The following is a 14,215-nucleotide window of genomic DNA, read 5'->3' as shown; positions in this document are numbered from 1 at the left end:
TTCAGATGAAGGAGTTATGAGTTTATAACGGAGTTTTCCTGTCCCGGTCTACTAAAAATAATATATAAGTAATATAATTATAATATATTAAAAATAAAGTCAAAATTAGCCAATGGAGTCTAAACGAGAGTTGTAGAGCATGATCTCACCTTCCCGTCGATATAAAGAACGTCGAAAACGGAGTTCATATGCGAAAGTTATGAATTTCTGAAGTTCGGGGCGCGAAACCCCAAAACTGTCAGAGACTACGATGTGGCAAGCAGTGCCACGACGTAGCAAGTCTCCTGACACCTCCGGGAGTCCCCCAGATGCAACTTGGGATGACGCATGCAGTGACGATCAAGCCCACAACGTGGAAAAAGGTTCCACGACGTGGCAAGGGCCAGTTTTGCCCTATAAATAGATTTGAAGGGCCAGCCAAGTTTTGTTGCTCATTCTCTCATCTCTCGCCCATATTACCTCGATTTACGTGCAAAGAAGTACCCCCGAAGCCCCGGTATCAACCCTGAGACCCGAAGCAAGTTCCGAAGTCCGAAGATCCCAAGAAGAAAAGAGTTTCCGAGCCGAAACTCTGCCCGCGAGAAACCCGGAGTGTGAAGTGATCCCGGTTTCACCAAAGAATACTACTTCTACAAGTCGTAGTGCTGTCCGATCGTCTTCTGATCAAGTGAGTGTATAGTCACTTTCATCTTACACATAGATATGAAGTATTTTATACAATACGTGCTATGTGTATATATATTGTTGTTTATACGTGTGAGTATGTGATCACTTTCTTCTAACATATATATATTAAGTATTTGCTATGAAATACGTGCTATGTGTTTATATATTGTTGTTTATTTGAGATGAGTATGGAATGGATGTTTTATATAGGTGTTAAATGAGTTAATATGTATATGTATCTTATATCTACAAATATGTTGGGTAGAACATGGGTAGATGAATTAGATGATGTGTGATGATAATTAGGTAATGAGAAATAGGTGATGATAATTAGGTGATGAGAAATAGGTGATGATAGATAGGTGATGATAAATAGGTGATGTGAGATGAGAGGAGATACCATAACCTTGACCGGCGATGTGGCAATTTGGCGATGTAGTCATCTACCAGAGTATAGATGGCGACCACGGACTATTCTAGATGACCCCGTGGAAACACCAGCAGGCTCATAACCTGTAGGTGATGAATTACGAGTCCAGGCGATGTTGTGGCTACGTATTCATGCGATGATACTCTAACCCTTACTATGAATTACGAGTCCAAGCGATGTTGTGGCTACGTATTCATGCGATGATAGACTAACCCTTACTATGAATTACGAGTCCAGGCGATGTTGTGGCTACGTATTCATGCGATGATAGTCTAACTCTTATTATGATTTACGAGTCCAGGCGATGTTGTGGCTGCGTAATCATGCGATGATACCCTAACCCTTACTAGACATATTGAGGGAGTGATCCCCGAATTAGTATTGTCTATGCAATGTAGGCGATGATCCTTAGGAACAAGCATATAAGGATATAAGATGTAAGGAGATGAGCAGTAAATATGATATAGGAGATGACCCTTAGGATAATATCTTTAGGGAAGATTAAAAAAAGATAATGGGGATGGGTAATTGGGTTGATTGTTTGATGATTGAATATAATAATTATATTATTGTGGGTTGAAAACCCTATATGCTCACCAGGCTCCCAAGCCTGACCCACTTAGTTTAATTGTATCACAGGTATCGATACGAAGCTGCTTTGCACTGAGAGATTAAAGGAGATGTAAATCACTAGAGTAAATGAGTGTATGTTCTGTTTATGCTTATGTGTCTGTATCGGAACATGACATCCTGAGGTTTTATTATTTAATGAAAATACATTCTCTTTGAGAAATGTTTTGATAAGTTTTTATCATATCTTGTTTTGGGAACAAATTTCGCAACCGTTTTCTTTAAACGATTACTCTGATTTATAAAACAAAGCATAAACAAATCGGTCTTTTCTAGCCGAGAAATTGGGGATGTCACAGTGATGGCTGGCTAAACAATAATTTATTCCGAAAAGACCAAATCAACCGAAACATAGTCAAGCAAGCTGCATCCAAACATTTCCTTGCTTTGTCAGGAGGCATCTGAGCATGATCAAGCCAAGATAACCACTTTGATATAGGCGAGAAAACAGGTAAATCCAATTCCCACCATCTCGCAAAGGGGCCCGCAAATCCGATGCCATGTTGTAGGAAAAGAAAATGTGACTAACCGTCTTAATATCAAGATCACATACAGGGCACATGAGCGAACCAATATCAATCGCTCTCCTATCCAGATTCACTTTAGAAGGGATTTTATTCAAAGTCAATCGCCAAAAAAACACATTAACCTTGGATGGTACAAAGCGATTCCACCTTGGTAGGAAATGTGGCAACCTCAAATATTTTGGAATTAATAAGAGATCTCACCGAAGCCACGGTAAAACTCGAACACATCTATAGTCCAAACCCAAGTATCCTATTGGGAATTGAAGAGCCTCCACGCTTCCTCTCGGAGGTCTTCTAAAAGCCGAGAGCTAATCTAAACACTGCAACCGATCCGAAACATCCCAAAAACTCATGCTAAATTTTTCATTTTTAAAATAACATAATAACATCCATTTTTGATAAAGTTACATTCAGGATAAATTAATTGTTCATAAACCATTATTCAGAAATCACAGTTATAATGAAGACAATGCAGAATCTCGAATCATAAAGTTGTTAATGTGTGTGTACAATCACACCTTTACAATCTGAAAAGCACTTGCAAAATATTTAATATACAACTATAAGCACAAAGCTTAGTGAATTCTCCAAATATCTCATACAACACATCACATAACAACAGCCTTGAAACTATCAGCAATTCCAAATATCACATACAACACACAATATAACAGCTATGAGTTTTCAACAGCCATGGGGACTATCAACGAGTCCCAATGGGCTAATAGCACGCCCTATGAATTAACAACACACCTTATAGGTTATCAGCAACCCTAGGGAGTATCAGCAGTCTCATGGACTTACAACAACTCGGAGTTATCAGCAACTCAATTCACATACATCAATAATCAACAGTTAAGATCCAGCTAGTCAACATATACTACCATATAGACAAGTATAGTGAGATAACTCGCCTCGTAATTAACAGCTAAACACCACAACTCTCACCTGGAAAAGACTGATCCTACACGACACCTAACAGCAATAAAGAGTACAATCTCAGTCTACACCCCAAAACCCTTAGTTTAACCAAAAGTCAACTGTGGTCAAAAAGTCAACTGTGGTCAAAATCAAAGTTTACTTTGACTTCAAACAACCGCCACGTCGTGGCCCTCCTACGATCGAACAGACGGGCATTTCCTAGACACGCTGTGGTTGATCTGCACCATCATCACCAGATCATTGCTAATCTAAACCATCATCGCCATCACATACATAACAACAATTAGAATCACTTTTTTCTTTCTTCTCATATTGATTTGTTTCTTTCCCATATGGATTTGTGGTTTATTTTTTGTTAGGATTTATGAATTTGATTTTTGGTTTGAAAGGATTTATGGTTTTAGTGGGTTTGATGGGATGTTCTTTTCGGTGGCAAAGGTGGGGTGTTTTTTCCAGTGGAAAATGTGGTGATGATTTTCATATAACCTCATAATCTCATACGTTTATTATTTGGAACAAGTTGCAACATGATTTGGCAAAATAGTTCCTCTCGTTCTCACTTAAAATGCTCTCTAGTAGTAGTCTAGGTTATATGTATAATTCACTTTGTATGAACCTCTTTGATTAGGAACACCTAAAAGATGTAGATGCCATGATTTTTAAAAGTGTTATGAAATAATCAAGCTAATAATGTATTATAAGCCAACTAAATAATAAAAGAATGTAACAAATAAACACCTAAATTTTGGCATTTGTGTATTAGCTATGAGATGAATACAAGATCTTCATCTGGTTCCCAGATCTTCATGTTGTTCAGATGGTAGTGGTGATATTCCATTCTTCTGAAAATCAGAGGGAGAGAGAGAGAGAGAGAGAGAGAGAGAGAGAGAGAGAGAGAGAGCAGTGGGTGGTGGGGGATAATTTTTTTCTTTATTTTATTTTTTAATTAAAATACTATTAGAATAATTATAAAAAATAAAAATAATAATAAACATAAAAAGACATAATCATCATTTCAAGTTTTTTTGGACCAAAATCATAAAAATGTTTTGATTTTAGACCTTCCATGCAAGTGGGAACGTTTTTGGATCTCATTCAAAGTTTTTTGAATACCACAGGGACCAATCTTGCAGTTTTGTTTTTTTTTTTTTTTTTTCTAATCATAATCTTATATTTTGAAAAATCTATCCAATTATAAGAGTGAAATTCGTTTGTATTTAGAGGACATTGCTATAATGGATATATTTTTTTTTAAGTAGAATGTTGAAATAGGAAGAAATGAAAGTAAAATGTAATAATTAACAAATTACTAACTTACATTGTTATTTCTTGCATTCAACCCTAGATTTTTAGTAGAGTTTGTTTGTGTTTTAAATGCAACAATCAGCATTTTACCCTTAAAATGGCTAAATGCAAGGCATATTAATGTGCTTTCATTAATTTGTCTATTATAAGTTATAACATCCTACTTTCATTTATTTTACTTCCAATTTTTTATTGTAGTTTAGATTATCCATCCAATTATATTATTGTACCACAATTTTTTTCTTATCAAGACATTTTACTTTTGAAAATCTACTCGATCATAGCATTTAAAATTGTTTTGTATTTGGACAACATTGCTTTAATTCGAGTAGATTTTTCAAAATACACTTTATCCTAATAGGAAGAAATGAGAGTAAGATGCTATAATAAACCAACCAATGAAAGTACAATGCTATCCTATTTGGCAAATTATCCTCCATGATTTTATTGCAAAAATAAAGGTGCTAAAATTACAAACATTCCAGGTTTCTTAAAGATACAGTAGGAATCATGGTTTATTTTCCAAATAGAATCATGCCTGAATTTTTACACAATTCTAACACACACAACCCATCTTTTACAACTCATCTCTCAAAGTATCTTTCCCATTTTTACCCTCAACAAAAGATGCAAAAGCTTTGAGAATCGACTCATACACCTCAATCCCTTTCAAGTATTCTTCTTTGTTCAAAAACTACAACAACAAAAACACAAATTAATACGATTAGTGATGTCCAAAATTGTCCAAAAAAAAAATTGTACAAAAGTTTCACCTCATTATGGTCATGAAGAAGGATAGGAGTGTTTGCCATGGGAGAAAATCCAATTGCAGGAACACCCTTCATCCTGAAGTATCGTGCATCAGTTGAAGCAGGAAATATTTCTGGTTTTCCAATTTTGCCCTTGGCTTTAACTATAGCTTCTTCAATTAGAGACCACCATGGATTTGAACTATCATAGGCTGTCAAAATTGGCTTCCCATTTGCACCATGCACAGAAACCTTCTGCTTATACTGTTTAAGATGATAAATAGTTAAAAAGACTAAATGCAATAAATATCATCCTACTTTGGTTGTTTTTTCTTATTAAGACATTGTGATTGTACTTTGAAAATTCTTATGAATTATAGTTTTGTACTTTGAACTTTTTCCTTATATGGACATTATATTGGAAATATCTAATGCAAATTACTGCTATAACCAGGAAGGTTTACAAAATACAATGTTAGAAATAGAATAGGAAGATATAGAAAAAAAAGGATGCTATAAATATAAATCAATGAAAAGAGTCAATCTTTATAAGGAATCCAAAACAGATGCAAGTATGGAAAGCATGAAAGATAAAAATAGAAACAAGGGTTTATTTCTTACCTCAAATGTCATGTTACGTGAAGCTGGGGCCCATTCTTCTGCAATTCGTCTCTCCAACGATGCCTGATCAGCAATTGGTGGCACCCGAATATCAAAACCAGCATGTGCTTCAGATGGTTGCAGATTCATCACAAAACCCTAATCCACAAAACAATTCCATTAGATTTCTTACAATCGAGAGAGAAAGGGAGATATGGAATCATGGATTTAGATGTTATACATACAGTAGGAGATGGGGTTCCGGCTTTAAGAAACACCATGTTCACAGAGACAACCTCGCCTTCCTCCTTGAGGCCAGCCTTCACCATATCAAGCTGAGATGCTCTGAATCTCCTCACACTCTCGATACTCTTCAACAAATTCTCCATCGCAGTGTTATCATACAGCTTAGCCCCATGCCCAGGAGCTCCGGTAGCTTTTATCACCAACCACATCGGACACCTCTCTGCATAGAACAGCCTATAATAATCCTCCGGTGACGCCAATCCTTCATCCAACACAATCCCAACGTTCATCTCATCAAAAATTTCCGAATTGGCAAACTTCTCGGCCCCATCGTGTCCACCGATTTCCTCATCGGGAACAAACACGACATAGATTGTCCGCAACGGCTCGAATTTCGATTCCTTGAGCTTCCGAATCGCTTCCAGATACTGCAACCCGACGCACTTCATATCCTGTGAGCCTCTAGCGTAGATGTTTCCGTTCTCATGATCGATTGCAGCATCGAATGGAGGGTGGGACCATTTGTGGGGTTCGACGGGGACGACATCGGTGTGGGAGTTGAGGAGAATGGAAGGGAGATCGGGGTTTTTGCCAGTCCATTTTAGAAGGATTAAAGGCTTGTTTTTGACGAATTCAATGGTGCGGGATTCGAGGGAGAGGGATTTAGCTTGGGAGATAATGAAATCGGCGGCTTTGTGGTAGTTGGGTGATGGGTGAGCTGTGTCGATTTGAAGGTACTGTTGGAATCTTGAGAGGATTGAATCGTTGGCGATGGTGGATGTGGTTAGTAGCAGAAGGGCGACGGCGATGAAGTAAAAGAGACCATTGAAGCTCATCGTGATTTTGATGCCTGGTTCTTCTCATCTGGTAAATTCTATAAAAAAGCCGTTTCACAGAACTAGGTTCCGGGTTTGTTTTTGTCTTTGGGCATCGAATCTTTATCATACATATTATTAAAGAGATAATCTACAAAAATCTACAATTAAATTGATATTTTCTTTAAGATATCATTAAAATGACAAATAATAATCTTGCAATGGTCAATTACGACTTGCTAATCCCAAAATACCAAAGACTATAGTTCCTCGTATTTAAATGCGTGTATCTCAAAAAATAATTCAAAACTCTATCATGTTTTACAGCTCGAAAAACTGTTAGGAAACTCACATTTTCACCATTTTTTCTTTCTTAAATTTATATATAAACGTTATATATTACTTTAAAAGTACTAGATTTATTTTAGAATTGGACTAAAACATAGGTTAAACCAGTAAAATAAGTTTTTGAATTTTTTTACACCATGTTCTTGAGTTTTTTTTTTTTAGGAAGGGTAAAAGAGGATAGGGTATTCAATGGAAGGGAAATATTAGTTACTAATGTTCTTGAGTTTGAGGGGAATATAATGGAATGGAAGGGGAATCATGTTCTTGAGTTGGAAGAAAAATTATAAAATCCACACTTATGTTTTTGCCCTTAATTTTTTGTATTAATTAAAACACACTTACAACAACACTTGGTTTATTGGACCATCTTTGTTTAGCTATGTTATTTTTTGTATTACCAATTGAACTCGTTGAAAAAAGAAAAGACGATAACATAAACATTACTTAAATCTTGACAATAATGAAACATTAAACATTGAACATTAATGAAGTTTCAAAGTCAAATAGTACGAAACATGTGTAATAAGCTAAATAGACGTATTAAATATTCACTCTACATTTTGTTTGATATTGAATCTTATTTGTTCCCCTCTCTCGTCCATGTATTTAACACCTCACATGTCACTTCTTCAAGTTCTATATCACGATCTTCAAGCAAAAAATTATGTAGTATGCAATAGGCCAAAAATATTTGTGATTGAGTTTCACCGAGTAAAATGGCTCAATTGAGTTTCTAATTATAGGAAATCTTCACTTCAAGACACCAAAAGCTTGTAGTAAATGCACTAGAGGGTTTAATTGCCTACAAATCTACATCCGTTTTTATAGCTCATCTCCCAAAGAATCTTCCCCATTTTTAGCTTCAACAAAAGATGCAAAAGCTTTGAGAATCGACTCATACACCTCAATCCCTTTCAAGTATTCTTCCTTGTTCAAAAACTGCATCAACAACAAAAACACAAATTCATAAGATTATTGAATAGTGAGTCGGAAAATTTGTCCAAAAGATTGTAAAAGATAATGTTCACCTCATTATGATCATGGAGAAGGATAGGAGTGTTTGCCATGGGAGAAAACCCAATTGCATGAACACCGTTCATCCTGAAGTATCGAGCATCGGTTGAAGCAGGAAATATCTCTGGTTTTCCAATTTTGCCCTTGGCTTTAACTATGGCTTCTTCAATTAGAGTCCACCATGGATTTGAACTGTCACAGGCTGTCAAAATTGGCTTCCCAGAATCCTTCTGCTTAAACTGCCGAATCTGATGAACAGCTCAAAAGGACTTAATGTAGGAAAATCAAAAAAAAAAAAAAAAAACAGGGTTTATTTCTGACCTCAAATGTCATGTTTCGTGAAGCTGGGGCCCACTCTTCTGCAATTCGTCTCTCCAACGATGCTTGATCGTGATCGGCAATTGGTGGCACTCGAATATCAAAACCAGCTTGCGCTTCCGATGGCTGTAAATTCATCACGAAACCCTAATCCACAAAACAGTTATATCATATTCCTTACAATCAAAACAAAAAGGAGATGGATTAATCATGGAGTTATAGGATCAGACTTACAGTAGGAGAAGGAGTTCCAGCTTTGAGGAAGACCATGTTTACAGAGATGACCTCGCCTTCAGCCTTGACGCCTGCCTTCACCAAATCAAACTGAGATGCTCTGAACCTCCTCACACTCTCGATACTCTTCAATAAATTCTCCATTGCCGTGTTATCATACATCTTAGCCCCATGCCCAGGGGCTCCGATAGCTTTTATCACCAACGACATCGCACGTCTCTCCGCATAAAACAACCTGTATTTATCCTCCGGCGACGCCAATCCTTCATCCAACACAATCCCGACGTTCATCTCATCAAATATCTTCGAATTCGCAAACCTCTTCGCCCCATCGAGTCCACCGATTTCCTCATCAGGAACAAACGAGACATAGATTGTCCTCAATGGCTCGAATTTCGAATCCTTGAGCTTCCGAATTGCTTCTAGATACTGCAAACCGACGCACTTCATATCCTGTGAGCCTCTAGCGTAGATGTTGCCGTTTTCAGGGTCGATTGTGGCGTCGAAGGGAGGATGGGACCATTTGTGGGGTTCGACGGGGACGACGTCGGTGTGGGAGTTGAGAAGAATGGAAGGGAGGTCGGGGTTTTTGCCGGGCCATTTTAGAAGGATCAAGGGTTTGTTTTTGACGAATTCAATGGTGCGGGATTCGAGGGAGAGGGATTTAGCTTGGGAGAGGATGAAATCTGCAGCTTGATGGTAGTTGGGTGATGGGTGAGATGTATTGATTTGAAGATATTGTTGGAATCTGGAGAGGATTGAATCTCCGGCGATGGCGGATGGTGGTTGTAACAGAAGTGCGATGGAGATGATGTAATAGAGACGATGGAATCCATTGAAGCTCATCGTCATCTTGATGTCTGGTTTTCATTTCGGGATTCTATAGTTTTACAGAACTACCTAATATCTGAATTTGCATCCAATCACTTGTTTTCTTGCTTCTGCAAGTCAACATTAAGAAATAAATTATAGAAAAAGTTAAAGATTTCAGTAGCAGGACTTCGTCTAAATCGCATGTAAGCCGAGTAGGTAAAGACGACCATAAGTTTGTTGATTCAAATAAACTAAGAATTAATGCACTTCATGACAAGAGAATAGAAGATGGTATGAAAAACAAGAGCAATTCCAATGTGTTCGATTATATGCAAAAAAATAATGAAGGAAGAAGTAAGAAAAGAACATAATCATGTTAATATGAATTTGAAATTGGCGATAAAGAATGTTAATCTAATTGAGTCACCGTAACATTTACTTAACACCCTCCTCCTGCTCCTGAGTTCATTAAGCCAAAGGAAATAAAAGAAAAGAAAAGAAAGGAAGAAGGGAAAAGAAAAGAAAGGGAAGGGAAAAGGATAAAGTATTATATTCGATTATATTCTGAGTATTCCGTGCTCCCTAGTTCAAAAGAAAGGAAAATAAAGTATTCATTTTAGGTGCTTCCGAGTTGAAAGGAAAATAAAAAAATAAAAAAAAACAATTATATCCTTCATGTTATTAAATAAATATTTACAACCTCACATCCATTCTAACCCCACCTCCCCCCCCCCCCTCCCCCCAAAAAAAAAAAAAATTAATAATAATAATAACCAACTCTCCCCTCATTCCCGTCTACTTAAAACATTAACAAAACAACTTTTTTTAAAAAGGAAAACTGCATGTTATTCAATTGTTTTCAAGATGCAAAACAAAAACCACAAACAACTTTAAAAAAAAAAACCAAAATCATAAACGCATAAGATCAATCCAGTAACAATCACTCAAGGTTATTCAATCACGTGCACCCATCATATCTTTGAGGACACTCATAAGTATCTGAAGGGGACAATTGAACAATGTCCTAGCTTTTGCTTGATTTGCTGCCAAAAAATTTAGAGCCTTCCGGTAATTCATGGGGTTCCAAACCCACCAACTCTAATTCTCTATAAATTTCGTCCCCTGTATACTCCCGAGGATAAGCTCTATCAAATATTACATTACCCTCCCTGATAGCACCAGCCACATTATCAACCGATTTCATTATCTTTGAGTTAAAATCTTCTTCTTCTTCTTCAAATTTCCTCTTTTTACTCTTACACTTCTTTGCACCTGAAGACTGCCCTTGTGAAAACGGAGTTGGAATAACACCCTGAATGTCATCATCAAGATCAACATATTCGTTCTCCAAATGAATTTCATTGTTAGCTAACAAGTCGTCAACTTCTTTAATTGTTTCAACTTGAATTTTTTTCATTTTTATTTAATCGGTCATTTCTTTCTTTCGCCGTTTCAGCATGTGCACCAGATGCCCTATCCCTTGCAAATAATACCGACATATCATCAAAGTTTGCAATCTTTTTTGTCCTTAACAACGCAGCCTCAGGTTTTGACTGTTTAACAACACAAAAGTAATTCATATCGCAAACGATAACATAAAATATTTAAAAAAATAATAATAACATAGACATAAAAGGAACACTTACATTTATTAAATTATCCCATACTTCTTCCCCCGCTTCTATTAGTTGAGTAGTTGAATTCCAAGAGAACCCACTCAATGAAATTCCCCTAAACAAATCGTACCATTGCGAAAAATGTTTTTTTAAGATTTTGTAGCGATTCTTCAAATGACTTTTGGTAATATTCATTTGATGCTCTGTGTTCAACTCCTCAACCATTTGAGCATATGCAGTTGGTGTGAAACTACCATTCACCCTATTGCCTATCTCTTGTTGTTTAATCATCGCTTTGATGTACGCATAATCCATCTTATCTGACCATTTAACTTGTTCCTTTTCACTACCACTAGCTTCTTGTTTGCTCATGATGACTTTGCACATAGGAATAAAAATTAAAGAATCATACATTGTTAGACCACAATACAAAGCATAATACTAATGAAAAATATGAAGGGTAAAACACATAATTAATCTCAAAAACCAATCCTCAATAAAATGTGAAATTGAAAACAAAATGCATCAATATGAAACTAGTTTTACATATTAATTTAATTGTTTGAATGTGCCAAATAATTTGCCCACATTTCATTTGCAATTGAATTCCTTAGTTGATCTGCCCTACTATTATCCTCATCTGTTTCTGTTGAATTACAACGATCTTGCTCTTGTGGTCCGTTTAAGATCTCCTGCATCACCTCATCTTCAAGATTTATGTCGCGGTCTTCATCTAATAAAAAGTTGTGTAGAATACAACGTGCCAAAAATATGGCAGACTGTGTTTCACAAGAGTAAAATGGTTTCGTTGTACTTCGAATGATAGGAAACCTTCTTTTAAGGACACCAAAAGCTCGCTCAATGGCGTTACGTAAGGAAGCATGACGAAGATTAAACAACTCTTTAGAATTTTGTGGACCACGCATGGAGTACTTTTTTAAATGATATCTAACACCTCTATATGGCGCCATTAGTTTATTCGTATGAGGCAAACCCCCATCTACTAAACAATATCTACCTATAAAGAGCTTAATCAATATTATTGAAAAATATTAGATATTGAAATTACATTGGTTTAATAAATTTCCTGATGGAATTAGTAGTTTATCATCTTTAGTAAATGTGTTCTTTATTATTTTCGAGTCTGATGCAGTACCCTCCCAACCCGTTAACACATACGTAAACTTCAAATCAAATGTACAAGCAGCTAATACATTTATTGTCGGGTATCCCTTACGACCACGGTATCTAGGGGCATCTCTGTTAGGCATATGGACACGAACATGTGTTCCATCTATTGCCCCTATACAATCCTTGAAAAAAGGATAAAATCTCCTACTTTCTTGAATTTCTCTCGGGACAACATCACATGTAGGTTGCTGAATATAAAGACCTTCTATTGCTATAATCGATTGTAATACTCTATGGAAGCACCTACTCGTTGTTGATCTAGAGCGACGATACATCCACGAGGTAAACCGAGTTCGCAAATCATTACTTACAATATGCAAAAATCTAGCAACATGTTCCTCAACGGACATGCGTTGCGTACGTCGTAGACCACCTACAGTATGTAAGATTTCACACAATCTCCTAAAAGCATTTTCACTCATACGAATAAGGTCACAACATTGACCACCTTCTAAAAGATCGTGTAGCAACTCTTCCCGTACAGCTTGTCTTTCTAAAATAACTTTTCTAGTGGGTAACCTAACCTGCTTTTTGTTGGCCATATTACGTTGTGTAATAAAAGTCAACAACAAGCAAATCAAGTTAACGACTTGCAATTGTCGGGCTCTTAAAGCATGAGCAGGGTTGAGTACCGGAGTATCCATAAGGACTATATATGAACTAATCCCTTTTTCTGATACATGATCAAATAGTTTGAGTTAAATTTAAACAACATCGATAAAAATAACATGTAATTATAAAGAGTTGATTTATTAATTATAATTAATAAACTTTTTTTGTTATAAAAGTTAAATGTAATCTAGGGGCAAAACAGTCATTCTGATTTATTGAATGTAGTCTAGGCACAAAACAGTCATTCTGATTTATTGAATGTAATCCAGGGGCAAAACAGTCATTCTGATAAAAATAACATGTAATTAGCTTCAAAAAAAATAACATGTAATTAGCTTCAAAAAAACAGTAATTATATAATTTACCAATAATTAATAAATTTTTTTTGTTATAAAAGTTAAATGTAATCTAGGGGCAAAACAGTCATTCTTATTTATTAAATGTAGTCCAGGGGCAAAACAGTCATTATGATTTATTAAATGTAATCCAGGGGCAAAACAGTCATTCTGATAAAAATAACATGTAATTAGCTTCAAAAAAAATAACATGTAATTAGCTTCAAAAAAACCGTAATAGACATTCATTATAACATACTCACATTCTTTTAATTCTTAAACAATAATGACATTAACATTAAACTTGTAAGCAGTTTGAACATTTCAAGTTAAGGGTATTACCTGTACAAACAGGTATAAATTCTCTGCTATTATGAACAAAAGATGGACAAAATATTACAATTTTTAGGAGGGACAAAATATTACAATTTTTGGTCCCATTGATAATTTTTTTTGTAAGCAGTTTGAACATTTCAATTGTAGTTTCAACTGTAACGACCCAATTTTCACGTCCAAAAATTTTGTTTTTAAAAACATTACTTTAGAAAACGTTAATAATTGAAAACATTGTTTGATCAAACCACATCACAACGTAGACCATGTCTAAAAGCCAAATCATACAACCATTTGAAATATCAGAGTATAAATCCCAGAGAAATCTAGTAATGCGGAAACCAGTGTGTGTGTGTGTGATGTGCCGCTACCGCACCATCTCCTTCCCCTTTGATGAAGAGGTACCTGAAACCAAAACTGTAAACTGTAAGCACAAAGCTTAGTGAGTTCCCCCATCGTACCACATACCATACAAACACATAACATACATA

The 14,215-nt window shown here is 35.9% G+C and overlaps 2 protein-coding genes and 1 pseudogene across 2 annotated transcripts; all 3 read right to left on the bottom strand.

Moving 5' to 3' along the window:
* Positions 1 to 4,920: 4,920 nt before the first annotated feature.
* AQI (Peptidase M20/M25/M40 family protein) lies at positions 4,921 to 7,014 on the bottom strand. Its single transcript, XM_079013882.1, has 4 exons — positions 6,095 to 7,014; positions 5,871 to 6,008; positions 5,274 to 5,513; positions 4,921 to 5,194 (listed from the first exon to the last, which is right to left on the bottom strand). Exons 1-4 carry the CDS (start codon positions 6,929 to 6,931, stop codon positions 5,078 to 5,080), a joined length of 1,332 nt encoding a protein of 443 aa, XP_078870008.1. The 5' UTR covers positions 6,932 to 7,014; the 3' UTR covers positions 4,921 to 5,077.
* Positions 7,015 to 7,709: 695 nt separating this feature from the next.
* LOC145068349 (uncharacterized) lies at positions 7,710 to 10,134 on the bottom strand. The gene is made up of 4 exons (XM_079015306.1): positions 8,825 to 10,134; positions 8,594 to 8,737; positions 8,287 to 8,520; positions 7,710 to 8,197 (listed from the first exon to the last, which is right to left on the bottom strand). The coding sequence occupies exons 1-4, from the start codon at positions 9,674 to 9,676 to the stop codon at positions 8,081 to 8,083; spliced, it is 1,347 nt and encodes a 448-aa protein (XP_078871432.1). The 5' UTR covers positions 9,677 to 10,134; the 3' UTR covers positions 7,710 to 8,080.
* Positions 10,135 to 10,591: 457 nt separating this feature from the next.
* Positions 10,592 to 11,478, bottom strand: LOC145065555 (uncharacterized; annotated as a pseudogene).
* Between the last annotated feature and the right edge of the window lie 2,737 nt (positions 11,479 to 14,215).

This window comes from Lactuca serriola, chromosome 8, assembly GCF_051521515.1.
Source record: "Lactuca serriola cultivar US96UC23 chromosome 8, Lser_US96UC23_V15, whole genome shotgun sequence".
NCBI classification, from domain to species: domain Eukaryota; kingdom Viridiplantae; phylum Streptophyta; class Magnoliopsida; order Asterales; family Asteraceae; genus Lactuca; species Lactuca serriola.
Note: the sequence above shows the minus strand (reverse complement) of the source record. Positions and strands in the feature narration are given on the sequence as shown.